At 38.9% G+C, this 27,922-nt stretch overlaps 1 protein-coding gene across 2 annotated transcripts; it reads right to left on the bottom strand.

The window, feature by feature from the left end:
* Window positions 1-161: 161 nt before the first annotated feature.
* Window positions 162-27,687, bottom strand: LOC123310183 (nucleolar protein 10-like). Of its 2 annotated transcripts, none has more exons than XM_044893600.1 (6): window positions 27,543-27,687; window positions 26,965-27,225; window positions 26,134-26,483; window positions 23,800-24,034; window positions 23,326-23,627; window positions 162-487 (listed from the first exon to the last, which is right to left on the bottom strand). In XM_044893600.1, the coding sequence occupies exons 1-6, from the start codon at window positions 27,606-27,608 to the stop codon at window positions 187-189; spliced, it is 1,515 nt and encodes a 504-aa protein (XP_044749535.1). In that variant the 5' UTR covers window positions 27,609-27,687; the 3' UTR covers window positions 162-186. The 2 variants fall into 2 exon arrangements, with proteins under 2 accessions (XP_044749535.1, XP_044749536.1); XM_044893601.1 differs by lacking the exon at window positions 162-487 and adding an exon at window positions 19,734-20,063.
* Window positions 27,688-27,922: the final 235 nt, after the last annotated feature.

The raw sequence follows: 27,922 nt of genomic DNA, 5'->3' as shown, positions 1-27,922 counted from the left end.
TCCTCAATATTTTTATTGCGTTTTTGGACTACCGCAATTCAAAAATAACAAATTCAATAAAAGTTCGCCTAATGAAAAAATATTTTGAGCTCGTCAGTAGATTCTATGTATAAATGTGCCTAAGAAGTTTCAGATCTGTAACTTCAAAGACAAAAAGTTATGAGAACTGTAGTGTTTCTTTTTTGTTCAATTTTTTTCCCGTTTTGCCACATGATTGATGAGTCTGTATTCTTCCGAATTTTCGTCAATTTCATAATCTTCATTCAAGAACAATTTCCTGAAGCGGTCGTCCTTCAACACATTTGACTTTGAATTCATAAGTTTCAGAGCCAATTTCTGATTAACCTTAGGAAGATTCGGCAATTTTATTTTAGCCCTTCTAGAGCTTTCAATCGTCTGTTTTATTCTGTTTTGCCTATACTCCTTAAAGGCGAACGATTTAGCTGCTGATTTTATTTTATTATAAAATCGGGCGTCCATAAAGTATCTGAAAAAAAATTAAGTTTTGTAATTCATACGATGATTGTCTTTGATTTTGTTGCAACTAGTTTTTTCTATTTTTTCGATACTAATTAAAAATTAAAAATATGGGTAGTGTTACGAAACCATCAGAGGCGGTCAAATGAACATGAAAATATTTGTCCGATAGATATGTTGGAAATTCAGAGGATGTCCTAAGCATTTTACCGTTGTTTTCTAAAGTGAAAACTCTAGAACCAAAGGAAATGAGGAAGACTACACACTCGCCAGAAAAGGAGCACAAACGCCACTTACTGGCCCAGAACCTTTCTGTGGTATAGGAAAGAGTTCCTGGTGAAGGAAGAAACCAAAAGAGAAACACTCTGGAGTAATCTTCCAAGAATGGATCATTCCAAGACTGCAAGATCCAAGAAGTATTCGGAGCTAAGAAAGAAATAACGCCTCCTCACACGACATAAGCTCGTTTGTAATAGCCGAAAATTCTCTGGAGAATTTTGGCAAGAAAGTGGCAGAGATTCACGGTGCATGAATTCATGAGTAAAGCTGCATTCACAATCAATTCGCGGGCCGAAGTGCACTTCGGCACGAAATTTACCATTCGCAATAATCTTGGAACCAAATACTCAAATGAATCAAAAATGTAACTGATCAAAACATAAGCATCAGCATCATCTATAGCCGGCACGAAATTCCTATCCGAAGTGATAGTTTGCAACTTGCAAGAAATTTTGTCTTGAATTTCATTGTGAATGGTAACGGAGAACGCCATCTGCTAAGCTTCCGTGCCGAAGTGCATTCGGCTCGTGAATTGATTGTGAATGTAGCTTAAATACTGATTGCTGGGTGTGTTGGACGGATAAACCAAACCTGCCACTGGGACCAAGCGGTTTGTTGTAGCACACAGGCAAGCTCGTAGAGCTAGATCTCTCCCTCCAGTCCCATCCTACTCAAAAAGGAGATGAAGTTCTTGAGTTTCTCTAGGACCATCTTCGGAGAACCAAATACTCCAAGTCTGACCCGTCTGCCGCCAGGCTGTCACAGAGGATGTGCTCAATCGTTTCGTCCTCCTCTAAGCAGAGTCTGCAGAGCGGGTCGTTGACGATGCTAAGTTTTTAAAGATGGACTCTGAGTCTACAATGTCCTGTGAAAACCGCCATGATGGATCTCAGATTGGTTCTAGAAAATCTTAGCCAACGACTGGTGCATGGGCTGTGAGGCACTGAAAAAGTCCTGTGCGAGTGACGCAATCCAGGACGGTTGCGCCAGTACTCCAGGACCTTATGCCTTATCCAACTGTTGTTCCGTTCCCTGATTAGGGAATTAGACCCGTTTGCACCAAACGCACTTAGTGCTAAGTGTCCCTTAATATGAACCCTTAACTTGAATTACGTTGCACCAACTGTTAGGTGACATTTGAATGGCTAAAGCTAGCCTTAGATTTAAACGCTCTTGTAATGACTACTTAGGTATGGGCGGGATTCTAACCTAACAAAATTTGTTGAACTGGCTGCAGAACTTCCCATTTTGATGGATTTTGGAAATTGAATGAATTTATTACTGAATACCAAGCCTTTTCTTTTGCCTTTATTGTAATGCCATCAGTCTTTTTCAATTTTCAATTTGGTGTCACTAATCATACTATAGTTAGTAACAAACTCTCTTCTTCTGTTGAGAAGTTGAGTGCCCTCTGTAAATTATCACCACTTGCTTGACAATCATTTACCGTATTCGTACTAACAAGGGCAATAAGGACATTTTCTTCGCGTTCCTCTCCAACATTAGTAAAACAAATTCACACAAGACCTTACAAAGAAAGTGTTGTACTTATATAAACTTAGGTACCCCTTATTTGACAATCATTATGATTATTAATATTAATGCTAATTCAACAACGAAAAGTTGTTACTCTTTGATAATAATATCCTTGACTGACAGGACAATAAAGTTAGGTTAATGAAATGACAACGATCATCAGCAACCGGCCAACCAATGAAATAGCTTTATTGGACTAGGATGAAGTTGCACCAAATTAAAAAACAGAAATATCACTAGATATAAAAACTTAAGGGCCCCTTACTCAAGATTCTGTTAAGCCACAGTCGTGCAACTGGGAATAAAATTAAGCGTCCATTAACTTTAAATGACACTTAATTAAGTACTCGTTTAAGGGGTATTGGTGCAAACGTGCCTTAGAAATTCCTATAGTTGGTTCCGGGCCAAGCGCTGAAGTTGCGCCTTCTCTGGCTAAAGCATCCGATACTTCGTTGCCTCCGAGGCCACAGTGTCCATGTACCCAAATCAGCTACAGCCTGTTTAAACTTCCCAATTCGGAGAGTTTAAATCTGCTTTCAAATATCTGTGCCGAGTTGCATTTGTCTGCTGCGAGAGATTTTTATTGACCTACCCGCCCAACCCATGTTAAGCAAATGGTTGGCGCAAAGATCAATGGCGAAGATTTCTGCCTGCAATGCTGTCGTCGACTTTCCCAGACTGTAAAGTTCGGCTCCAGATCCCTGACTGATTCTGGAGCCATCAGTAAACCAGCAAGGTCCTTGTAGATAGAATTCCTTGTAACGGAGCCATTCGTCTCCGCTTGGAATCAGAGAACTGAAGGTTCCATCCGTGCTGATTATCTGATCAGTTCTCATGCCCATCACCTGGTCTGCCTCCAATTGAAGTGCAAGACGATTGGGCACGAAAATGAGTTTGTCAGGCTCATTTACGGTAAGGTGGTGGAGCCTGTGGGTTGCTAGTCTTGCCTCTCCCTGGACAAAAATGTGAAGGGGAGGGAGGTTTAATAGCATCTCCATGGACGCAGTTGGAGTAGAACGGAATGCCCCCGAAATCATGGGGCATGCCGTCCTCTAAAGTTTCGAAAATTTGAGCGCGTTCTGCACAGGACCACCAGGCGACACAGCCATAGGTGATCAATGGTCTGATCACCATGATGTACAGGGTGGGCAAAATTGGTGATACCTGAACTACTTTTAACTTTTTAACCCAACGAGATAGAGGAAAATGAATGTACCATTCATGTCGTCTTTTTTTGAGAAACTAATTATGCCATCAACTTCATTCCTCTATCTTCTTTTGTTTTCGAGTTATAGGCCAAAATTGAAATTTGGGCCATTTCAACTTTGATCATTATCTCCGTTATCATAGTACGCTACGCAATAGCAACAACCTGTGATTGGATCCATACACAGTGCAATATTGTGATGAACTCGTTCAACCGTTTACATAGTCGCGCGTAATTAATTACGCGAAAACGGTTGCCGGAGTCGCGCGATCCTTTGAACTAGGCCTCAGTGTATTTAGTAGGCTTAGTTTAGATGATAGTGCGTAAACGCGCGATCCACAAACCGCGTGACTAAGGCCCGGCGCAAATAGAAACGCAGGTTAGTGAGGTGACGCAGGGTGACGCAGCTTTTTCCTGCGCTGCACGTACTATCTGACAAGTCACTGTCACACTTTATTTGCGCGGTCTTGTTCTTTTCTCTGTTTTACAAAAACTCACGCTGCATCACCTCACCAACGTTGCTATTGCAACGTCCGTGACCTGTTCTTATACGATTCAGAATACACCATACACCATATTTTCCTGGGAAGATCAAAACCAGGAACTCTATTCGAAGGATCAGTTACTAATACTTTGTTGAAAATAGTGCACCTATTCCATTCAGACTGCCAAAGGTCTTTGTCCCTTATATTCGAATTAAGAAAAGAGTTGGACCATAAAGGTTTATGCGACTTCAGTCTTGGAATGGTATTTTCGGGAATATAGGATAGAATTGGGAACGAGTCTGGATAGGATTGGAATTTTTTCCAGGAATTCATAACCGCAGTCTGTCTACGAATATGAGGCGGTATAATGTTTGAAAGAACTGGTAACCATTGAATAGGTGAAGATCTAATAGTTCCAGTTATGGTTCTCATGGAAAGATTCAGTTGTGCATCAATTTTCTGCACATGAGCACTATTAATCCAAACGGGGCAACAATATTCAGCAGCCGAAAAAACCAAAGCTAGGGCTGCCGTTCGAAGAGTGGCTGCATCAGCACCCCATGAAGTGCCAGCTAGTTTATGGAGAATATTATTCCTGGTTTTTAACTTTAGACGCAGACTTTCCAAATGGGCTTTGAAATTCAGCGAGGAATCCAGCTTAACACCTAGATATTTCGGATTGAAGTTATGTTCCAAAAAAGAATTACCGAAAACTACACTCAATTTTCTATATTTTTGATGATTATTCAAATGGAAACACGAAACCTCGGTTTTATTTGGGTTAGGACACAAACGCCACTCGAAAAAGTAATTCAGGATGATGTGATGCCATTAAACCAGCAGGCTTTTTCGAATCTATACCTTATATCTCAAACAAATCTGGCAATTTCTGATATATCGAGCCACGTCCGAACGAGATTTTGGCCAGAAATATCTTTCGCACAACCGAGAATGAGTCTTAAACACTCCCATGGTAACTCTAACATTATCAAAACCTCCATCAACACTACTTTGTCCTTAACGTTCATCGGTAACCTGCAGCTTCCGATGCTTGAGCAAACCTGTCCATTAGCTACAGTACATGTAACCCCTTTTCGATAATCCAGAGTTACTCCCAATTTTTGAAGAATCGACCAACACTCTCCGTTAATTATTGTTCGGGATGCACCAGAATCAAGGAGAACAAGAAATTCCTTTCCATAAATTGACAACCGTAGATATGGTCTCTCGTCTCCATGTAGGTACTCTATCTAGTACATAATTTAGTATGGGACGAAGTTTATCAATAAGACCTTCAGGTGAACCAGTCGTTGGAAGTGGTCCCGCAATCAACGACTCGATCCGTTTCCCGACAAATTGCATTTGGGAATAGTTCTGATGGTATACCCTATACCTGATTGCATTTGTAGCAACGTCTTCGGTGCAGCACACCCTATCGCTCTATGTCCTAGTTTACCACAAATATAGCAGCTTACCGGTTTTTCGCATTTAGACCCAGATGAAGGCTGAGGTCCTACAAGTTGCATTTCTCCAATACCTTCTTCGATGCTTGCATATGCTAAGTCTGGCTCGAGGCAAGACTGAGACCTTCTGGCTGGCGGAGCGAAAGATTCGACTTAAGGTCGATTCATATTATACGTTCCGCTCAGTTCAGGCCGGCGGAAGGATCATTAGCCGTTGACGGAGGTTGCGTTCATATTATTCATATTATCAGTCACGATCGTCTCAGTCACCTTCCGCTTCGTGTGTCGTGAATCTTCGGTTGCATTCGAATTGACCAGCACTTGACACATGAAGCCTTTCATTTCGATCAAAACAGTACAACAAGGACCCTAAAAAATATTGTTAAATAATCAGTATTATTATTTTCGTTGTGTCTCTTTCGTGCCCTATCTCATAGGACGTAAACTTTTGCTGCAATTACGCCTGAATGAATGTTGTGCTTTTGCATTATTGTTAGACGAAGATGAAGAGGAACAAAAAGTCGGTAAAAGGATTGGGTGTCTAACCAATATTTGAAAAGAGAAAAGTTGAAGGTGAATATTGGACATTATAAAAAAAATTGGTCCACCCATCACGGCTATTTTAGAATGAACAGGAAATCATTTCGATTATACAGGGTGATTCATATTGGGACATAGGGCTAAGGACAGGTTGTTTGGACCAAAATATGGCGATAAGACCAAATATACCTCAATAAAATATTGCTGTGGAAAAAGATAGAGGGCGTTAAAGTTGAATTTTTTATAAGGGGAGAGAATAATATTTTCTTCAAAGTTTTAAAGTCCTTTATTGAAAGAATTAGAAAAGGCATAGAAGTAGGGGGAGGACACGTAGAACACTTAATTTAAGTTTATTCATTTTATGTTACATTGTTTTTAATTATGCTTTATCGTCGAAATAAATAAATTAAATAAATAAGTCATTACTTCAAATCCCCTTCATCGGAAGCATCGGCTCTGAACTGTTCAATTGAGTTTTTCTTAAAAACGGATGAAAAAATGTACAGTGAAATTATTAGCAAAAAACGAAAAAAAACTTTAACGCCGTCTATCTTTTTTGCACAGCAATATTTTATTGAGGTATAATTGGTCCTATCGCCATATTTTGGTCCAAACAATCTGCCCTTAGCCTATGTCCCAATAGTTATGAATCATCCTGTATACTGTGAAAAATGTCGCAAATAATAGACAAGAAAGGTTCAAAGAAGCTTTCACGACAAAGGAAAACCCTCGATTGACTGAGCTGAACTGAGCGGTTGCTTATTCATATTATACGTTCAGTCTCGTTCAGTCCAACCACGCCCTTCAGGCCATCCGCAAAATATTCTCTGGAAGAATACCGTCGGACGGCCGTAAGCGTGCCGATAGGTGCTGAATTGTCGGAGACGGATAGTATGAATTAGTCCATATAAAACACATTGAAAGATATTTTGGCTGAGCTGAACTGAACCGAGACGGACGGATAATATGAACTGACCTATACTCGCGCCGTTCCTCCAATTGACGACATAACCTCTTCAATTCCACATAAGAATCTACACTCACCAAAGTAATTGGGACTAGAAAAAGGGGAGAATATTCCTCAAAACTGTCCTATAATTTGTTGTTGTTCTGTTGGCGGTGATCGTAAACGATTAAAGAATGATTTCATAGTAGCCAAATATATGCAAATAGGTTCGTTTTCGAATTTCTTCTAAGAGCTTTTCATCGTAGTTGAAGGGTTCGAATTCGGCTCTCAAGTTCTCAACAAAAGAATCCCAGTCCACTATCGTGTCCTTGATAGCTCTAAACCAGATTAAAGCTCTGCCACTCAACAAATCCACAGCCGACCTCAGTACCTCAGATTTGGTCACTCCTCTTGCCTTCCTCAACTCGCTGTAAGAATGCATGGACAGACATTCCTTGTTTTTCGCCTGAAAATTGTAAACCCCATTTGTATACTGGAATTGCTTTCACTTGTCCAAAAGTTGTTTCCATAACCCGTGTTACCGGTACACGTGGAGTCGAACTTGCCAAATTCTGTTCATCAACTCCCTCTGAAGAATCATCATCTTCAGTGTCAGTGCCTTCCTGGTTGAGCGGTTTCATTGGTGATCCTGATGCAACATTTGTCTTCTCCTCAAGCCGAACCAGTAAACTGAGAACTTTTGCATAAACTTCCCTTCTATACGTCTCCTCTTCAGGTGACTTTGCATTTAGATGATCCAATCTAATCAATGCGTATCTCAAACGTGTATCATTCACCACATAACGTCCACTCCTCACCGTCAAGGACTCCGAACCAGCAATACTACTTTCTACCTTCGCGATGACCTCATTAATAGCTGCTTTATCTTCCTCAAAAGTGAACGGGTAATTAGGATAGGATATTGACGATCCTTCCTTTTCTAGTTTCATCGCCCTACACAGACTTTTGCGCATACTATCAACTGTTCCCGTTGGTAAACCTCTTATAGCCAACAAATATGTTAACTGTGCCTGATTTAATCTGTTAACAACTATTTTCCCTGACTTCTTGAATACAATATTTCCCCAAAAAAACTATAAAAACTAATTTTCCAAGCAAGTATTCAAGCTAAACACAAAATGGCCCCACGTTGGGAGCTAAAATTTATAACGCCCAAAAAAAAAAAGGAAAAAATCAAAGTTCAACTATATTAACTTTTGAAAGAACAAACAAAAAAAACAGAAGGGAATGCTAGGAACACCTCGGTTTGCTTACAGAGGAGATGAGATGAGTGACGAAGGGGGAGAATTTATAACGTATCGAATTTCCCCTTGAATATTTCTGCAACTCCAAAATTTTCACTGTGTTTCATGAGTTACTTATAAACCATATTCCCTCAATATTTTCATTTGCCTAATTAAGCTTTTATCAAACATCCAACATGTCTTCGGACCCGTTCTGAAATATTCATTCACGGCGTTTCTTTGAGAGAAAATCATCGTTTGTTACTTCGAATAGCTTTTGCGTAATTAGAGGTTCTTCACTGAATTTTCTTGTGAAAATCCAAGTTTCGGGATAAAGTGAGACCGTCTATTGTTTCAATATTGCTGGTTTGTTTGTTGGAATAGCATTATTACCCTTGTGGGGATTAAACACGTACTTCTTAGTTTAGTTTGTCTATGACTTCTGCTACGACGAGGAGCATTCAATTTTAAAGGCCGCCTAACAACTTGAGGACTTTTTCTTTTCCTGTCTACGTATATTTTCATCTTCTCATTTCCTTCTGCGCGTATAAGAGTTTTGTGGATTTTGGATCGTCCCGTTTGAACGGAACATCGGAGTTTCAATCTGAAAGAAAAAGGAGGAGAACAACTTGAGGAGGATTTTCGACATTGTGGATTGGTTGAGATCTTTGAATTGGTAATTTCATTGTTGGGATCTTCGAATTGGTAATTTCATCATTCGATTGGAAATTCCTGGTACATATGTACAGACATAAAATTTTTCTGTCAAGGAAGCCATTTGTGAAAAGTGGGGTGTAAGGGGGAAGGATGCGTTTTATAGCCTCTCCCCTCAAATGCCAACCTCACCTACTCGCGGTGCACCCTGTTCTTACGAACGAGGCTCTGGCGACCGAACATGAGCGGTATAACTCTGTTTCCCACAATTACGTAGCCTAAACATTGGCTTGAGCAGGAAATGGCTCTCTGCGTTGCTCAAGTTACGTCTCAGACCTTGTCGTCTCAGGATACCTGTGCCACAAGATAATCTAGTCGTAGCCGCAACCAAAGTGACAGCGTTACCAGTGCAGCTTTTGAACACCTTCTAACGCAGCTCCTACAAAAAGATGGATCAATCGAACAGGACAAAATTCTTATCCGGAGGTAAAATACCCTCCCATTCGGATCTCCGGGGGAGGGTGCCTGAGCGAGTGAATCATCGAACAAACACCAATGAAAAGCACATAGCTTTTGCAGCATGGAACGTCAGAACCTTGCTAGACAACCCCAAGGCCGACCGACCAGAGAGGCGTACTGCCCTAATCGATAAGGAACTGCAACGAACATCCATTGCAATAGTTGCTTTAAGCGAAACACGCTTTTCGGACGAAGGTAGCTTGGTAGAACAAGCGTATACTTTTTTCTGGAAAGGCTTGCCGGAAGGCGAAATCAGACAACATGGCGTAGGCTTTGCCATTAGAAACGACCTGGCCGCCAAACTTACCGAAAATCCAGTTGGTATCTCAGAACGTTTAATGACCCTACGTTTTCCTGCAGCGAATAACACGTTTGTGAACATCATTGCAGTATACGCACCCACATTGAACTCCTCTGACAACTTGAAGGACACTTTTTACGAAACACTCGTTGCTACATTAAGAAAAATCCCAAAACGGGAACGAATTATTCTCCTTGGAGACTTCAACGCCAGAGTGGGCAGAGGTCAAGACTCAGAACTATGGCCGGGAATAATAGGGAAACACGGCACAGACAGCATTAATTCGAATGGAGAACGTCTGCTGGCTCTTTGTGCAGAACACAATCTGTGCATAACGAACACCTATTTTATTACGAGACCCAATTCAAGGGGGACCTGGCGACACCCGCGCTCAGGGCATTGGCATACCCTCGACTATGTGATCGTGAGAAGGAAAGATCTGAAAGAGGTGTTGGTCACTAAACCCAGAGCAGATCTGGAGTGCTGGACTGATCATAGACTGGTAATCTCGAGAATGAAAATCTCAATGCGCCCAAAATACCAACGCAAGCCAAAGTATCTAAGAGAGCGCCTTCAAATCTCCAAACTACAAAACCCTTCTACAAAGGAAAGATTCACAGCTGCCGTCAAAGATAGCCTAACACCACCGGATTATAACGACGACATTGAGACTCATTGGCTCCGTTTCAAGTCATCCCTTACAAATACAGCGAAAGAAATACTGGGCACAGAACGCTCCCGAAAATCCCCAGACTGGTTTGCCGACAGCGAAACTCATATCGCACCCCTTTTGGACGCAAAACACAAAGCGATGAAAACCGCAATTAACAAGCCTGGCGATGTTGCAGCCCAAATAAGTTTCATAAACATAAAACGCGAGGTCCGTCAAGAAATAAGAAAAATCAAGGACAGCTGGTGGAAAGAAAAAGCTAGGGAAATACAAGCTTACGCCGATAACCATGACTACAGGCGTTTTTTCGAAGCTATTAAAACTGTTTACGGTCCAAGCAGAAAAGCTAGCTTTCCTATAAGAGATGCTCAAGGAGCTATTCTAACTGATGATAGAAAAATTCTCGAAAGATGGAAGGAGCACTACTCACAGGTCTTGAATCAAAATAACGACTCGGATTTATCCATTTTAGACCTGCTCCCCGCGTATAGTCCGATGACATCGCTTGATGACGAAATCTCAATGTCGGAAATCATAAAAGCGATCAAAAATATGAAAAATGATAAGTCACCTGGTCTAGACGGCATTCCGGCGGAGATATTCAAAGCCTTAGATGAAGACATTCTCAATAGTCTCCTAACACTATTCCGCAAGATCTGGAAACAGGAAGATGTGCCACAAGACTTCAGAGACGCTTTAGTTATCAACCTCTATAAGAACAAAGGCGATACGTCGAATTGCAACAATTACAGAGGCATATCGTTGCTTAGCGTGGCCGGTAAAGTTCTCTCGAAGATTATGGCTAATCGTCTGGTTCCACTCTTAGAGAAGCTTTTACCTGAATCCCAGTGCGGCTTTCGACCAAATCGAGGTACGGTGGACCTAATTTTTACACTGCGACAGCTACAAGAAAAGGCCCGTGAACAACAAACAAGGATTTATACAGCCTTCATCGATTTAAGCAAGGCATTCGACTCGGTGAATCGGAGAGCGCTATGGAAAATCATGGCACGTCTAGGAGTACCCGAAAAATTCCTAGCAGTGTGTAAAAGCCTTCATACCAACAACACCGCTAGAATACAGCATAATGGCTCTACAACCGACCATTTCTCAACCAACTCTGGAATAAAACAAGGCTGCGTATTAGCGCCTTTACTGTTCAATATTTTCGCGATAGCTGTATCGATAATTGCTGACATGAGCATGCCCGTAAGAGGTGTTGGGATAAGATTCAGATTTGATGGAGGCCTGTTTAACCTGAAGCGCCTCAGAGCAAAAACCCGTACCAAGTTTATCACGGAACTTCAAATATGCAGACGACTGTTCACTCATCGCTAGCAGCTCAGAGGATCTACAGATAATGATGGACACCTATAAACATATATACGAAGCTTTAGGCCTTAGACTCAATATTGATAAGACCAAAATCCTGGTGAGTCCGCCAGAAAGCCTTCAAACAGATATCAGCCTGGACAATGAAACTCTAGAACAGGTCGAGCAGTTCAAATACTTGGGAAGCTTCATAAATACTAGGGCTAACCTTGACACGGAAATACACAACCGTATCAATTCGGCATCACGGGCATTCTGGAAGCTGAAGGACAGAGTGTTTCAAAATCACGACCTCAATCTGAAGACCAAGACATCTGTTTACAGAGCAGTGGTCCTCCCAACGCTTCTTTACGGAAGCGAAAGCTGGACTCCCTACAGGCGACATATTAAACAGCTTGAACAGACGCAGCAACGTCATCTAAGACAGATAATGCACATCAGATGGTTCCACAAAGTTTCGAATGCAGAAGTCTTGCAGCGCGCGAGTTGTACAACAGTTGAGACTCAAGTAACGAGGGCCCGACTCAGATGGAGCGGCCACATTCTGAGGATGCAAGACACAAGACTCCCCAAGGTAGCTCTATACGGCGAACTCACTGAGGGAGCCCGGAAACCAGGAGGCCAGTATAAGCGGTTTAAGGATACACTACATCAATCCCTAAAATCAGTTAATGCCAACCATAACTGGGAACAACTAGCGTTAGACAGGTCACAGTGGAGGTCTTTGGTAAACAGATATAATGGAGAATCGAGAAGGATACAGCGGCGGCCAGATCTGGTTGGTGACTATCCATGCCCTGAGTGTGGAAGTATCTGCAGGTCACGGTTGGGTCTCTTTAGTCACAGGAGGGCACACAGTCGCAACTAGCACTAAGAAATTACTTATAATAATAATAATATAATAAGTCTGTTCGAATTTTTTTTTTTTTCTTCTTCTTCTTCTTTTTGTAGATTCATTCCCGGTAACGGGATACAGCAATGAATGAATGGAATGAATGAATGATGAATTGTGAAAAGTGGACATATTGTTCATGTGACATCTGAATTTATGTCTTTCTCAAATTAATTTGATCAAGTCAATCACTTTTTGAAATAATAATAGGGAGTTTAGATATTTGTCCTCACATTCATTCAGGAAATTTCAGCTTTAATTTTATTCCATACATAGAATGTTTACTGTTTCACAGTTAGAGTGAATTTGAAAAGACAATATCTCAATATATATAACGGGTTTTCCAATAAGAGGTGTTATTTTGATATTCAAAGAAAAATGCCATTTTTCGGGATAAATGATCGGATATTTATTTCATAATAAAGATGAAAGTATGCCGTTAATAATGAAAAACAACATCAGCCAAAGGGCCACCACGACTACGCTTACAGGACCATATCCTTCTCATGAAATTTTCCATAACCAAATCGCAAAGTGGTTGCCCTATGTCCTCGATAGCCTCACGAATTCCATCTTTGAGGTCTTGAATCAACCCTGGGCTGTTGGCGTAGACCTTATCTTCAACGTGGCCCCAAAGGAAGAAGTCGCAAAGTGTTAAATCACAAGATCTCGGTGGCCAATTGTGATCACCTCTTCGAGAGATAACACAGTCCGGAAACTTTTCCCGTAAAAGATCAATGGTTTCGTTGCTTGTGTGGCACGTAGCGCCGTCTTGTTGAAAGTAAACGTTGTCCAGATCAATACCATTCAACTCCGGCCATAAAAATTCTTTAATCATCTCTCGATAGCGCAATCCATTCACCGTAACTGTTGATCCAACCTCATTTTCGAAAAAGTAAGGTCCAATGATCCCGCCGGACCATAAACCGCACCAAACAGTCACACGTTGAGGATGGAGAAGCTTCTCAACAATAACTCTTGGGTTTTCCGAGCCCCAGATGCGACAATTTTGCTTGTTGACGTAGCCACCGGGGTGGAAATGGGCCTCAGTCAAGATGATTTTTCGATGGAATTCCGGATCATTTTCATGCATTTCAAGGACCCAATCAGCAAAAACACGACGTTGTTGATGATCGGCCGGCTTGAGTTCTTGTGTTAACTGAACTTTATAAGCCTTAAGACTCAAGTCTTTATGCAAAATACGGTGTAATGACGTTTGTGGAATGCCCAATTCCAAAGAACGACGAGGAATGGACAAACCTGGGTTTTCTTCAACACTTTCGGCTACAGCAACAATATTCTCAGTTGTTCTTGAGCGACGTGCACGGGTTTTATTCTTCACATCACTAACTTGTCCCAACAGCTCGCATTTTTCCACCAATTTCTGTATTGCGGTCCGACAAGGTGCTTCACACGACGTCCCAAAAATGCTCTAGTTTTGCGAACTGTGACTGCAAATTTTTCACCATTTTTGTAGTGAATTTTAATAATTTCAATGCGTTGTTGAAGTGTGTATCGTTCCATTCTTAGTAATGGCGTAGTTTCTACTTGCCAACATTGAACTAAAGAACTTTAGTTCAATGCTTGCCAAATATCAAAAAATAACAGCTTCAAAGGTGACAGCTACCGAAATAGCGGGCTATTCAGAATAACACCTCTTATTGGAAAACCCTTTACATTTATTCCATCTACAGGGTCTTTCACGAGGAACCTCACCCATATTTATACGGGAAACTACTGAACGTATCTTCATGAAATTCAGCACTTATAAGTATTTCACGATGCTGATGAAATCTAAAATATTTTCAAGGCATGAGAACCTCCGGTTTTTCCGGAAATGACGTCAACTTCCGTTTTTCAAATTAGAACACCATTTTTTTATTGCAGAAATAGATTCCTTAGAAAATTTCAAGTTATTTTGATGTAATTAACATTTTTCAGTTTTGGTTGGAAAATTCTCTCTGAGCGGGAAAATTCGAAAAAAAAATCGAAAATAGAGCTCCGCTGAAACAAGAATAACTTCGAGGTTTTTGGATAGAAAATTTTCATTTTTGGGATTTTTCAAGATGTAAGATTGATGTATCCACTTTAAAAATCGAAATCGCGATTCATGATACAGGGGGTGAAAAAAATCGCTTTCAAATTTAGGGATGACAAAATCGTGAAAAATCAATTTTTTCAAATTAGAACCCCATTTTTTTATGGCAGATATTGAATCTACGTTGAAAAATGATGTGAGTGTATGCATCACACCCTTGCCCTAAAGTGGATATTTTCTGAGTTATTCACAAAAAACTCTTTTTCGTCTTGAATTTTCAGCTATTTCTTTTCCCTTCACGCCAAAAAGATGAAATTTTCAGGAACTGTTACTTAAACCATGTTTTAGATTTTACTACCCTAATTGCAAGAGAAAAAAGTTACAGGTTGTTCCTAAATAGATGGCGAATTTTGATTCGAATTTGTATCGGAAACCTCTTTATTTTAACTAATCGGCCATCGGTTTTCTCTCCAGTGATAAATAAATAATTCCTTATGAACCATATGCAAAAGCTTACCATGTTTTACATTCTTTTTTTTAATGATAGATATCATTAATTACATCTGTCAAATTTCTCTTCATTCAGTAGCATTTTGTGTTTACTATTAATTTGGTGATAATTCGTATTAAGTTATAAAATCGATCACTATGCCTAATTTTACCAATGAAGATTATTTAAATCTCATTCTACTTCATGGAGAATGTAATAAAGTTGTAGATAGAACGATTCGACTGTTCATTGAGAGGTTTCCTGACCGACCCAGACCATCAACGAGAGATACCATTAACAGAACCATGACAAACTTGAGAAATGTCGGATCTTTCGTTAAGAAAACTATACACAGAGAAAAAAGTGTAGTAGAAGATGAGAACAACGAAATTACAGTTCTTGCATATTTTCGTGTGAATCCTCAAAGTTCTCTCAAAGATGCCGAGATTGATGTGGGATTATCTCAATCGAGTGTTTGGAGAATATTAAAAAAACATGAAATGCACCCATATAAATTCAATAGGGTACAGCATTTGAAGGAAACTGATTTCGTCAGGAGAACAGAGTTTTGCGAAGCTATGATGATTCGATATCAAGAGAATGAAAACTTTTTGGACTGTATAATTTGGACAGATGAATCTAAATTCACAAAGAATGGTTCTTTCAATAGGCATAACAGTCATTATTGGGATGAAGAGAACAACCACCACTTCAGACAATGGAACTTTCAAGAGATCTGGAGTTTCAATGTTTTTTGCGCCATCAAAAATAATGCAATTCTCGATGTTCACATTTATCATGGGACTTTAACTGGTAAGATAGAACACTACACATGTTTGCATTATTTAAAGAATGTTCTGCCTTAGGAGATAGATATTCTGACATATTGACTCGCAATTGAGCCGCTAGTACAGAACCATAATGACTTATGGTATCAACAAGATGGCGCGCCTCCACACAATTCACTCAATGTGTCAAATATCCTCTACAGGCTATTTAAGATCGATGGTTGGCGAACAATGGTCCACATTTTGGGCCACCACGTTCTCCCGATTTTACTCCTTTAGACTATTATGTTTGGGGTAGGATAAAAAATATTGTCTACTCAACTCCCCTGACTGATAAAGAGGACTGCATAGAACGAGTCAGAAATGCGTTCAGGTTTGTTTAGATTTTTAGATTCATAGTTTTGAAACTCAATTTGGTTTTTAAACACTTTTGCAGATCTCTTCCTCCCGATGAAATAAGAAGAGCAACGCACGAAGCATTCCTGAGACGTATACATAAATGTCCAGAAATTAACGATCAAAACTTTGAGCATCTTCTCTAGTTATAACTGCGAGAGTTTGCCATGGTTCTCCTAATAGTAACTGGAAGTCGGTTTCAAGAAGGGGTGAAAAATCTACAGCATGGTTCAAATAATAGTTCCTGAAAATTTCATCTTTTTGGCGTGAAGGGAAAAGAAATAGCTGAAAATTCAAGACGAAAAACAGTTTTTTGTGAATAACTCAGAAAATATCCATTTTAGGGCAAGGGTGTGATGCATACACTCACATTATTTTTTAACGTAGATTCAATATCTGCCATAAAAAAATGGGGTTCTAATTTGAAAAAATTGATTTTTCACGATTTTGTCATCCCTAACTTTGAAAGCGATTTTTTCACCCCCTGTATCATGAATCGCGATTTCGATTTTTAAAGTGGATACATCAATCTTACATCTTGAAAAATCCCAAAAATGAAAATTTTTCATCCAAAAACCTCGAAGTTATTCTTGTTTCAGCGGAGCTCTATTTTCGATTTTTTTTTCGAATTTTCCCGCTCAGAGAGAATTTTCCAACCAAAACTGAAAAATGTTACATCAAAATAACTTGAAATTTTCTAAGGAATCTATTTCTGCAATAAAAAAATGGTGTTCTAATTTGAAAAACGGAAGTTGACGTCATTTCCGGAAAAACCGGAGGTGCTCATGCCTTGAAAATATTTTAGATTTCATCAGCATCGTGAAATACTTATAAGTGCTGAATTTCATGAAAATACGTTCAGTAGTTTCCCGTATAAATATGGGTGAGGTTCCTCGTGAAAGACCCTGTATAAGTATTTTCACAAGGCAAGTACATTTAATAGTGTGTATTTGTAAGTAAATAATACGTAATAATATACAATACATAAGTACATAATACATTATTTTCCATCTTTAATTAATTTATGAACTGAAGTGAAATTCTGATAGAACTGTTACCTAATTGTTATATAGTGTGTACCATAATTTGTTCGAGAGTATTTTGGGAACTACGCTTGATCAAGCATAGGGAAAAGTGCTTGTACATCAGGTTCATAATCATTCAGAAAACAATAATTGTAGGGAATAGATAATAGAATCTTACATCTGAATATCGCTTTATTATTTTTATAATTTTTAAAATTACACCTTTCATGAGATATTGGACTTGGTTTACTTACCTTTTCTTCGATCGTCATTTACATTTCTCTTTCATAAGATTCTCAACTTGATTTGTTTACCTTTTCTTTAATAGTCATTTACGTTCTATTTCATCTGTTTCGGAGTTTACGTATTTGGCTGAAGCAGTATTCATTAGTTTTTTTGTGAATTTATGATTTTAGAGTAATCCGTTCACCTTCGAACTATTTCTTTTGTTTGCGTTGGATCGCTAGGAAAATAAATACTTTGGCGCCCATCTCCACTGTAAGCAAACCGAGGTGTTCCTAGCGTTTCCTTCTGTTTTTTTTTGTTTGTTCTTTCAAAAGTTAAGATAGTTGAACTTTGATTTTTTTTTTTTTGGGCGTTATAAGATCTTGTACAGGGTGGGCAAAATTCATTGTCTACTGAGGGGATCTCGAAAACTACACTGCGCAAAAAAATTAACGCACATTATGGAAATCTCAAATTTATTCTACATCAACTGAAGGTGTTCTCAATGATAATTATTTTTATCAGAATTATGCATGCATACGTTATCCACTTTCAACGGTTTTCTTCAATACAGATGTTTTTTCCCAGCAGGAATAAAAAAAGATGATATTATCAGATGTTGAATGTACTGGCTACATTCTAAAATCAGTTGTTCTCGATCTATTCTAGCGATCAATAGTTTTTCTTTCGTTTGATGTTCTACACTCGATCGCTATGCAACGCGAAACACGCAATTTGACCCAAGAGGAATGTACCCAAGCGGTAGTTTTGCGAGAAGAAGGGTGGACATACACAAGAATTGCAGAAAGGTTTGGAGTTTCCCATACAAGTGTGTCCAGAATGTTGCAGCGATTCAGGGAGACAGGTATTAATGTCCGAAATAACCGCTCGCCTCTTTCAAATTCAGCTTGAGCAAACTCATGAGGTGCAAATTAGCACTCAGACAATAAGAAATCGCCTCAGCGAATATGATTTAAGGCCTCGTGTCGCGACAAGAGGCCCAACTCTTACCCCAGCCCATCGAAGGGCGCGTTTGAATTTTGCGAGGGAGCATATCGATTGGGAAGAGGCCGATTGGGAAAGAGTTCTTTTCACAGATGAGTCTAGATTCTTCCTCTTCCATTGTGATCGACGTTCCCTTGTATACAGACGTCCACATGAAAGATATGCTCAGTGCAATGTCCTGAATACTACTGGTTTCGGGGGAGGATCGATTATGGTATGGGGTGGAATATCTTTGACTGCTCGCACAGACCTAGTGATAGTTGATAATGTAGCTATGAATGCTGATAAGTATATAAGGAACATTCTTGAAGAGCATGTAGTGCCATTTGCCCCAAACATTGGTGAACATTTCATTTTTATGGACGATAATGCCAGATCCCATCGTGCGCGCATCGTTCAGGAGTACCTTGAAGAGGTTGAAGTCTCTCGAATGGAATGGCCAGCAAGAAGTCCAGATCTCAATCTGATTGAGCAGGTTTGGGACAACCTCAATAGAAGGCTGAGAAGTTCAGAAAATCATCCAGCTACTCTTAATGACTTAGGAATCCAACTCGGAGAAATCTGGGAAGGATTAGATCAAAACATTTTAAGATCACTGAAATTTTGAGTATGAACCGTTGTTGCCGAGCTGTAATTAACGCAAGGGGTGGAAATACCAAATATTAAATCACTTATCAGCATTTCAGTATTTTGAAAATTGTTCATTTCTCTTCTTTCACATAAGATTCGTTGAAATCCTGAATTTTTCTTCCATTTAATGTGTCTTGTTTCGTTCAAAACCTTCGCGAGAGAACATAAAAAATAAAGTCAATGTAGAGTTAACTTTCATTAAAATTGAGATTTTTAGAATGTGCGTTAATTTTTTCGCGCAGTGTATTAGTTCGAATTTTCTGTCCGAGCCTTAGTTAACGAAGATCTTGTACAGGGTGGGCAAAATTCGTTGTCTACTGGGGGGATATCGAGCACTATAAGAGCTACATTTCCGAGTAATTTTTCAGCGAAACAAAGAATGATGAAAACCGAAGCCTTCTACAGATCTGAAACTTGAACCTTCTTAGGCACTTTTATAGGTAGAATCTATTGACAATTTTTTTTTTTCAATTCAAAAATAACAAATTCAATAAAAGTTCGCCTAATGAAGAAATATTTTGAGCTCGTCAGCAGATTCTATGTATAAATGTGCCTAAAAAGTTTCAGATCTGTAACTTAAAAGACAAAAAGTTATGAGAATTGTAGTGTTTCTTTTTTGTTCAATTTTATTTCCCTTTTGCCACATGATTGATCAATCTGTATTCTTCCGATTGTTCGTTAATTTCATAATCTACGTTTAAGAATAAGTTTCTGAAGCGGTCGTCCTTCAACACATTTGACTTTGATTTCATAAGTTCCAGAGCCAATTTCTTATTAACCCTTGGAAGATTTGAAAATTGTACTCTAGCCCTTCTAGACCTTTCAATCGTTTTTTTTATTCTGTTTTGCCTATACTCCTTGAAGGCAAACGGTTGAGCTGCCGATTTTACTTTATTGTAAAATCGGACGTCCATAAAGTATCTGAAAAAAAAAATTAAGTTTTGAATTCATACGATGATTGTCTTTGATTTTGTTGCAACTAGTTTTTTCTATTTTTTTCGATACTAGTTAAAAATATGGGTAGTGTGACGAAACCATCAGAGGCGGTCAAATGAACATGAAAATATTTGTCCGACAGATATGTTGGAAATTCAGAGGATGTCCTAAGCATTTTACAGTTGTATTCTACAGTGAAAACTCTAGAACCAAAGGAAATGAGGAAGACTACACACTCGCCAGAAAAGGAGCACAAACGCCACTTACTGGCCCAGAGCCTTTCTGTGGTATAGGAAAGAGTTCCTGGTGAAGGAAGAAACCAAAAGAGAAACACTCTGGTGGAATCTTCCAAGAATGGATCATTCCAAGACTGCAAGATCCATGAAGTATTCGGATCTAAGAAAGAAGTTACGCCTCCTCACACGACATTGTCGCCTGAAGCTCGTTTGTAACAGCCGAAAATTCTCTGGAGAATTTTGGCAAGAAAGTGGCAGAGATTCACGGTGCATGAATTCATGAGTAAATACTGATTGCTGGGTGTGTTGGACGGATAAACCAAACCTGCCACTGGGACCAAGCGGTTTGTTGTAGCACACAGGCAAGCTCCTACAGCTAAATCTCTCCCTCCAGTCCCATCCTACTCAAAAAGGAGATGAAGTTCTTGAGTTTCTCTAGGACCATCTTCGGAGAACCAAATACTCCAAGTCTGACCCGTCTGCCGCCAGGCAGTCACAGAGGATGTGCTCAATCGTTTCGTCCTCCTCTAAGCAGAGTCTGCAGAGCGGATCGTTGACGATGCTAAGTTTTTTAAGATGGACTCTGAGTCTACAACGTCCTGTGAAAACCGCCATGATAGATCTCAGATTGGTTCTAGAAAATCTTAGCCAACGACTGAGATTTGCATGGGCTGTGAGGCACTGAAAAAGTCCTGTGCGAGTGACGCAATCCAGGACGGTTGCGCCAGTACTCCAGGACCTTATGCCTTATCCAGCTGTTGTTCCCTTCCCTGATTAGGGAATTAGACCCGTTTGCACCAAACGCACTTAGTGCTAAGTGTCCCTTAAAATGAACCCTTACCTTAAATTACGTTGCACCAACTGTTAAGTGACATTTGAATGGCTAAAGCTAGCCTTAGATTTAAGAGCATTTGTAATGACTACTTAGGTATGGGCGGGATTCTAACCTAACAAAATTTGTTGAACTGGCTGCAGAACTTCCCATTTTTGATGGATTTTGGAAATTGAATGAATTCACTACTGAATACCAAGCCTTTTCTTTTGCCTTTATTGTAATGCCATCAGTCTCTTTCAATTTTCAATTTGGTGTCACTAATCATACTATAGTTAGTAACAAACTCTCTTCTTCTGTTGAGAAGTTAAGTGCCATTTGTGAATTACCACCACTTGCTTGGCAATCATTTACCGTATTCGTACTAACAAGGGCAATAAGGACATTTTCTTCACGTTCCTCTTCAACATTAGTAAAACAAATTCACACAAGACCTTACAAAGAAAGTGTTGTACTTATATAAACTTAGGTACCCCTTATTTGACAATCATTATCATTATTAATATTAATGCTAATTCAACAACGAAAAGTTGTTACTCTTTGATAATAATATCCTTGACTGACAGGACAATAAAGTTAGGTTAATGAAATGACAACGATCATCAGCAACCGGCCAACCAATGAAATAGCTTTATTGGACTAGGATGAAGTTGCACCAAATTAAAAAACAGAAATATCACTAGATATAAAAACTTAAGGGCCCCTTACTCAAGATTCTGTTAAGCCACAGTCGTGCAACTGGGAATAAAATTAAGCGTCCATCAACTTTAAATGACACTTAGTTAAGTACTCGTTTTAAGGGGTATTGGTGCAAACGGGCCTTAGAAATTCCTATAGTTGTTTCCGGACCAGGCGCTGAAGTTGCGCCTTCTCTGGCTAGAGCATCCGATACTTCGTTGCCTCCGAGGCCACAGTGTCCATGTACCCAAATCAGCTGCAGCCTGTTTAAACTTCCCAATTCGGAGAGTTTAAATCTGCTTTCAAATACCTGTGCCGAGTTGCATTTGTCTGCTGCGAGAGATTTTTATTGACCTACCCGCCCAACCCATGTTAAGCAAATGGTTGGCGCAAAGATCAATGGCGAAGATTTTTGCCTGAAATGCTGTCGCCGACTCCAGATCCCTGACTGGTTCTGGAGCCATCAGTAAACCAGCAAGGTCCCTGTAAATAGAATTCCTTGTGACGGAGCCATTCGTCTCCGGTTGGAATCAGAGAACTGAAGGTTCCATCCGTGCTGGTTCTTGTGATTATCTGATCAGTTCTCATGCCCATCACGTCGTCTGCCTCCAATTTAAGTACAAGACGATTGAGCACGAAAATGAGTTTGTCAGGCTCATTTACGGTAAGGTGGTGGAGCCTGTGGGTTGCTAGTCTTGCCTCTCCCTGAACAAAAATGTGAAGGGGAGGGAGGTCTAATAGCATCTCCATGGACACAGTTGGAGTAAAACGGAATGCCCCCGAAATCATGAGGCATGCCGTGCTCTAGAGTTTCGAAAGGATTTGATACGTTGTGTGCAGGACCACCAGGCGATACAGCCAGCGGAGCTGCTTCCTTGACAGGCCCATAGGGAGTGTCTGGCTTTGTGGATGATTCTCTCCACATGGGAGTTCCAGTGAAGCTCCCTATCCAGGGTAATACCTAGATATTTGGCTACCTCTACGAGTGGAATAGTCTTACCGAAGAGAATTGGAGGAGAAAACAGGCTCAAGAAAGCGAGTGATGAAAATGGGGTTATCAGAATCTGACGAGTGTAGATTCTGTGGAGAAGACGAGGAAACTGCTGTGATCATGCTTTCGAAAGGATGTGAAGAAAGTTAGAAGATAGTTCGAAAACGGCAGACATGAGCATAACCTCTGACTGGGCATTCACGATTCAAGATGACCAGTGACGTGCCGTTTCCGAATCGTTTAGGGTTTTTTCTATCCGAACGGATTTTTATCGGATTTTTTTTTGAGGAAACAAAATACATGAATGCATAAAGGTCATAGTCATGGTTCTACAGGCATATTCCGATATTTGACAGGTTTTCCCTTTTTTTTTCAATCGGCTCTACGGAATGTACGGGCATTTGTATGTACTATTAAGAAAAAAGCTACCAGCTCCCTAATCCTAAGCTGTAACATTCACAGTAACATATTGAGAATCTTTCGAAGCTAAAAAAAAAAAATTCGACTTACCCATGCATGTATGCTCTCAATAAATTATTTTTGACCAAATCATCAAGATCCAATCCCAGAGCATTGATGTCACTTCTAGTCACGAACTTATAGTCATCATAAATACTCTCCACATTCGATTCCTCTAGTTCTTCAGTGAGTGAATCCAGAAAACTAGCCCATTTGGGTGCAGGTCCAAGACTGGGTAAATAATAAGTAAGAATTTTAGGCTTTTCATTGGCAATGAATAACAGCCCAGTATCTGGTACAACACATAAATTATTTAATTCTGATGATGTTTCAATATTAGCATATGGTTTTCCCTAAAACAAAAATAAACAAAATGTAATATAAGAGACATCCATACTATCTATAGAGTAACAAAGTGTAACATTTCATGAATAAGGTAACTTATAAATTGCTTTCTAAAAAGATAAAAAAATGCAACTGAAATAGTAGCGTGTTGAATAATTAATTCATAAACGAGAAACTTACAGAGTTTTTATCCCACATCTTCAATATGCTCTTATTCATTGAAAATACAATATTTTCTTTCTTGTTAAACTCAATATCTTTGATAGGCAACCGTTCCATATGGTCTTTGACCATGTAGGGCTCAGAAGACCTAATATCATACAATAAAACCATACCATTTGCTGTACCAACACCCATGTGTAAGGGACCATCCATATTTAAAGCAGTTATAGATGGGAAGTTCTCTGAGGTTACACTGCAAAAGAAATCATGTAAGTAAATTCAAGAATTATTGGGCCTATTTCGATATTGCTGGTTATACTGGCCCGCAATCGAAGGACAATAGAACTCGAACGACTGGGCCAATAGGCATCGTCTCTGAAATAATGACATTACTGTTCAGGAATATCGGAACAGACGGATTGACATCTCGGGTGGCTGCGTTGGATGTCTTTATGCATCACATACGATGCATAAAGATTTTCGCTAGGAGTCGTATGTGATTCATGTAACGTTCAAAATAAATATGGTTACTTTTCATGAACGCTGCAGTGTCGTCGGTTTATATGGGCTGAACGTCTTGAAGAAGTATACTTCATTCACATTTATTTTAGCAGTCAGTTGGCCATAAAATAATTTTCTCAAGTTTTTGTAACAAAACCGTAGTAAGGTTGGCACTCATGAAATGTTGTTAATGTCATAACGCCGTTGCCACAACTAAGATCAATTTTTATTATTTTATTACGAAAATTCCGAAACTTATTGAAAAAAAGAGACAGGGTTTCAGAAGGTGCTATTAAGTATTCAGGTCCCTGATGGCCTGATATTCTAAAATCCATAATGCGTCAGACGGTAGCGAAAATATTCAATGTAAGAGAATTTATATAATGTGGATATTTCCACAATCAGAAAGATTGTGAATGAAGAGGAATTTCCTTCTATTGGGAGACCCAAAAAAGGTGGCATTTGAGAATTTTAATTTTGGGTGAATTAATGCGAAAAGTTTACTACAGGATTTTCGATGAATGTTATCGTAGAATAAGTTCCCGAAAATTGATTTTTCATTTGACTTCCCCTATACATTGTAAATGTCTCAAGGTGCCAATAAATACCTAATTATTATTATTATATCAATGTATTAAGATGAACAGCCACAAATACGCGCCAGTTGTCCTGTTAATTGTTTATTCATGTGAAATTTTTGTTCAAAGGTGAAGTTCAGCTTGACTTGAAACTTCCTTCAATTCCTTTTACTTATATTGATGCAAAATGATCTTTGTTGAAGAATTCAACATTCTTGTAATTATCTGTTAATTCCTTCGAGAGATGCCCATTGTCAATCACTGCATCATAGGCATTTCATCTTCGGGTTAATATTTTTGAAATATACAACTGATGTAACCAATTCAGACTTTAGCTAAAGAGGATAACGAACATTAACTCTCCTCAAGCTAGTGCATATTATGATATTATACTGATCTCTTGTATTTTCCATGCAAATAACTGGATTTGGTATGCCTTCAATCAGTTTGTATAAACTTCAATTATGTTCTTCACATATTTTCCGAAGAGATTCGACATTGTGATAAAATACGTAATAACAGAAACTTTTACGTAGAACCGGCAACAAAGCGTTGATTTAAAACCCAAAAATGTTTTGACAAGCGTCATAACCCCACATTTTCGTATTATACAGAGTGAAATGTGTCAAATTTCCATGGCCAACCGGGTGCTAAAATAAAAGTGAATGGAGTATATGTATTGATAACCTCAATCATAATGAATTATATGTGATTCAAGAAACGTCAGCATCAAGCCTTCCATTGGGCTTGAAAATTTTGAACATGAATCCTTCCAAATGGCTACAGAATTAATTTTTTCATAGAATATATATTTTATCACTCAAAAGTAACCCTTATCTTTGGGTAAATGTGTTGGGGGTGAAGAAAAAAATTAGAATGGGAACAGCCAACATATTAAGTTGATAATAGCCCCTAAAGTCAGATTTAGATTTGCGGAATGCAGGTTGGTATTGAGAATGAACACTAACCCATAGGTCAATTATACAGGTTGTTTTCAAGGTGATACTTTTTTTGACAGAAGGTTAAAGAAATATAACCCCTGGAATTTCAACAAAATTTGATTAAATTTTAAATACAGGACTGTGGAAGGCGACTCCTGCATTGGAAAAACGAAACATAATAATATATATTTGCGTGCGGGAAAAACTCCTGCTAATCCATTCCCGCACGCAAATGCGTGCAGAAAAAATAAATTTCCACAGCCGCCTAAGATGTCAATAATTTTCGAGAGGAGTACAAGTATATTTAAAGTCAACAAAAAATGATCACTTACTTTTCCATCTTACTCAAACAATTTAAAGCAACGTCAAGTGTTCCAATCAGATTTCGACATCTTGGATCCCAACATTCAACTTTTCCTTCTTTTGTTCCGCACATTACGAGAGAATACTCCTTATTTATTGCGCATTTATTTATCACTGATGCTTCTGAAACGAAAGGAGTCAAAAACTGACCCCTTACTAAATTCAATCTATAAATATCGGAAGTAACACCAACTATGAACAGGTCCCCAGTAGGCAAGAAATATTTCATGTCTCTTCCATATTTAGGTATCCTCAATCGATAATGCCTTCCATGTGCCACATGGAATTCTACATATCTATCACATTGTAAGAATACCAACTAGAACAAAGAAACAAATTTTTATTTGGTAAACTCAGTCAATATCGTTAATTTTCTGAAGGAATGACAATAATCTGGACTGGCCATCATGTCACTTTCAGGAAGAAATGCATGTCCAGAGCATTAGAAAGAGAATCACCGAGGGAGATAGATAGACATTGGGCAAAAGATTCAATTCCACTAGAGTAAAACACAATTAATTTACAATAAACTGTCTGCACTGAAAAACAACCCTTTGTAGAACGGCTTTTGCTTTTTAATGGATATGGAATTTTAATGAGTTTCGATGTTAATTTTTTATCAAATATCCGACTTTAGCCTGTGAGCGTGAAAGAGAAATCCTCTCTTTTCCACTACTGAAAGCAAAGATTAACTTCAATCTTTTAACAGTGCCCAAAAGCATTTCATCTCACTCTCCAGACAATTTTCTCTCTTACAAGACCAGTCCACGCTTTAGTCTATGGGTTACTATCATACTTACTTTACTGTAGTCATCAGATAGTAACTCAAAAGTTATAGCTTCAGAGTCAAAACATCTATCAAATTTTTGTGATAAATTATTCACATCAAAACATTTAACTCGAGGTTTATAGATCCCTGTTGCTATTATATATTGGCCATCTGGAGTAACTTTAACTGATGTACTGATATCAGGCATTTCGAAATCTTGTATAAGCTCAATCCTTCTGCGAAGATCCACATCTTTCTTGAGCAGAGCTCTCCTCTTCCTTTCTGATAACCACTAGAAATTTGAAATTTATTCATTTATTCTTGTATCAACAACGTGTATCTTGTATAATAAACTGAAAACCCATTATATGATTTTGACAAAAATGAGTTCTTAAACTACGACACGTGTTTAGCTATCAGCTATAACAGCCGAAGTTTACCTTCACCCACCTGAAGATGCTATTGTGATAGCGAAAAACGTGTCGTGGTTTAAAAACTCATTCTTGTGAAAACCATATTACCCCGCTCCTTGGAAAAAGAGCCTGAACGAAAGTTCATTAATTACAAATAAAAATGGTACTATTCTTTTTTTGTATTCAGAACACTCACCTCAGGTAATGATTTTCCACAACTTAAATTATAAATTTTAACGTTATCATATTCAAAAACTTCCATTTTGAATGTCTGAACTCGTCCAACGGAACAAGAAACACAAGAATATTTAAAAAAAATTCAAACTTCACCACAGTCAACAAAACCCGCAGATTACAGAGTACAAAAACAAAACAAGACCACACGAGGAACTATCAACTCCACAGAACCAAAGAGGGAAAGAGAAAGAGAAAGTCTCTCTGCAAAGAGGTTAATCCTTGGCAAAACACAGAAAACACCCGATTTTCTTTATGCAAAGATATCTTTGACCACAGAGCAGAACACAGAACATCAAATACACAGAAAACACTTATGCACAGTGGCGGCTGGTCTGTGAG

This window comes from Coccinella septempunctata, chromosome 3 (assembly GCF_907165205.1).
Source record: "Coccinella septempunctata chromosome 3, icCocSept1.1, whole genome shotgun sequence".
Lineage (NCBI taxonomy): Eukaryota > Metazoa > Arthropoda > Insecta > Coleoptera > Coccinellidae > Coccinella > Coccinella septempunctata.
The sequence above is the reverse complement of the archived record's forward strand: the minus strand, read 5'-3'. Positions and strand labels throughout refer to the sequence as shown.

Coding starts and splice junctions, on each gene's coding strand:
- LOC123310183 (XM_044893600.1), bottom strand. CDS start 27,608: ATGGAAGTTTTTGAATATGATAACGTTAAAATTTATAATTTAAGTTGT. Junction 27,226..27,542: donor GTGGAAAATCATTACCTGAG/GTGAGTGTTCTG, acceptor TCAAATTTCTAG/TGGTTATCAGAAAGGAAGAG. Junction 24,035..26,133: donor TGTTTGAGTAAGATGGAAAA/GTAAGTGATCAT, acceptor TTTCTTTTGCAG/TGTAACCTCAGAGAACTTCC.